This window comes from Penaeus monodon, chromosome 32 (assembly GCF_015228065.2).
Source record: "Penaeus monodon isolate SGIC_2016 chromosome 32, NSTDA_Pmon_1, whole genome shotgun sequence".
In the NCBI taxonomy this organism is placed as follows: Eukaryota; Metazoa; Arthropoda; class Malacostraca; order Decapoda; family Penaeidae; genus Penaeus; species Penaeus monodon.
This window is the reverse complement of record NC_051417.1, coordinates 15,749,206-15,749,934: the sequence shown is the minus strand read 5'-3', so window position 1 is coordinate 15,749,934 and position 729 is coordinate 15,749,206. Positions and strand designations below refer to the sequence as shown.

General features: G+C 41.8%; 2 protein-coding genes across 2 annotated transcripts in view; both read right to left on the bottom strand.

Moving 5' to 3' along the window:
- LOC119593566 overlaps positions 1-381 on the bottom strand; it is a 2,250-nt gene extending 1,869 nt beyond the window's left edge. The window contains exons 1-3 of the mRNA XM_037942524.1: positions 345-381; positions 200-240; positions 1-72 (exon numbers count right to left, since the gene is read on the bottom strand). The exon at positions 1-72 is cut by the window's left edge and continues 666 nt beyond it. Coding sequence (XP_037798452.1) covers positions 1-72; positions 200-240; positions 345-381 — 150 coding nt within the window. The remainder of the gene's footprint in view (positions 73-199; positions 241-344) is intronic.
- Positions 382-517: 136 nt separating this feature from the next.
- The window catches only part of LOC119593565, a 4,356-nt gene continuing 4,144 nt past the window's right edge, over positions 518-729 (bottom strand). The window contains exon 5 of the mRNA XM_037942523.1: positions 518-622. Coding sequence (XP_037798451.1) covers positions 518-622 — 105 coding nt within the window. The remainder of the gene's footprint in view (positions 623-729) is intronic.

Here is a 729-nt window from a genome sequence, read left to right as displayed (position 1 = left end):
AGAGTGACCTCCGCCGCCCGAGGAGCCTCCACCGTATCCGCTGCCTGCGGAGCCCACGAAGCCGCGCTTCTCCTGAAGGAAGATAATGCACAAATTATAAAGTCACTTCGTTTTTCCTGAAAGGTCTATAAACTGGAAACTATAATGTCGATATAAAACGTTCCATTAGATTCCATGAGGAAACAGCCATGTAGCTTACTCTTGAAGGCTCCTCAACGGCGGTCTCAGCCACAACCAAACCTGTGAAAGTAAAAAGACACTTTTAATGATCATACAAGAGGTAGTATCATCCTCCTTTCTCTCAGAATCATACAATTCAACATCATACATTCTCTCTGCCGTACCGAACGCCAGGCAGAGGATCCAAATGCTGTTTCTCATCATGATGTCGAATTTCTGAATGGTGCCTTGAGCTAGCGGCCGCCTTTTATACCAGGAGGTTTCATAGTTGCCACGTAGCTTTAGCTTTAAGTATTTACTTTCAACTTTCAAAAGAGTGTCCGCATTTTGAGAATGATTATTTTGACAATCTGTATCGGAAGAATATTGTTTCCTTCTGAACACAATGTCTTCCAATCAAGATGGACACCAGTGCGTTTAAACAAATACCCTGGGAGGAAGACTGAAATCATAGAAGTACAATAGATCTGAAAGGAAAGAAGTTCTGTAACATGGCATTTTTTGGTGGCTTTCATGGATTACGTAGATGTATGTCTATTATTTCATTAC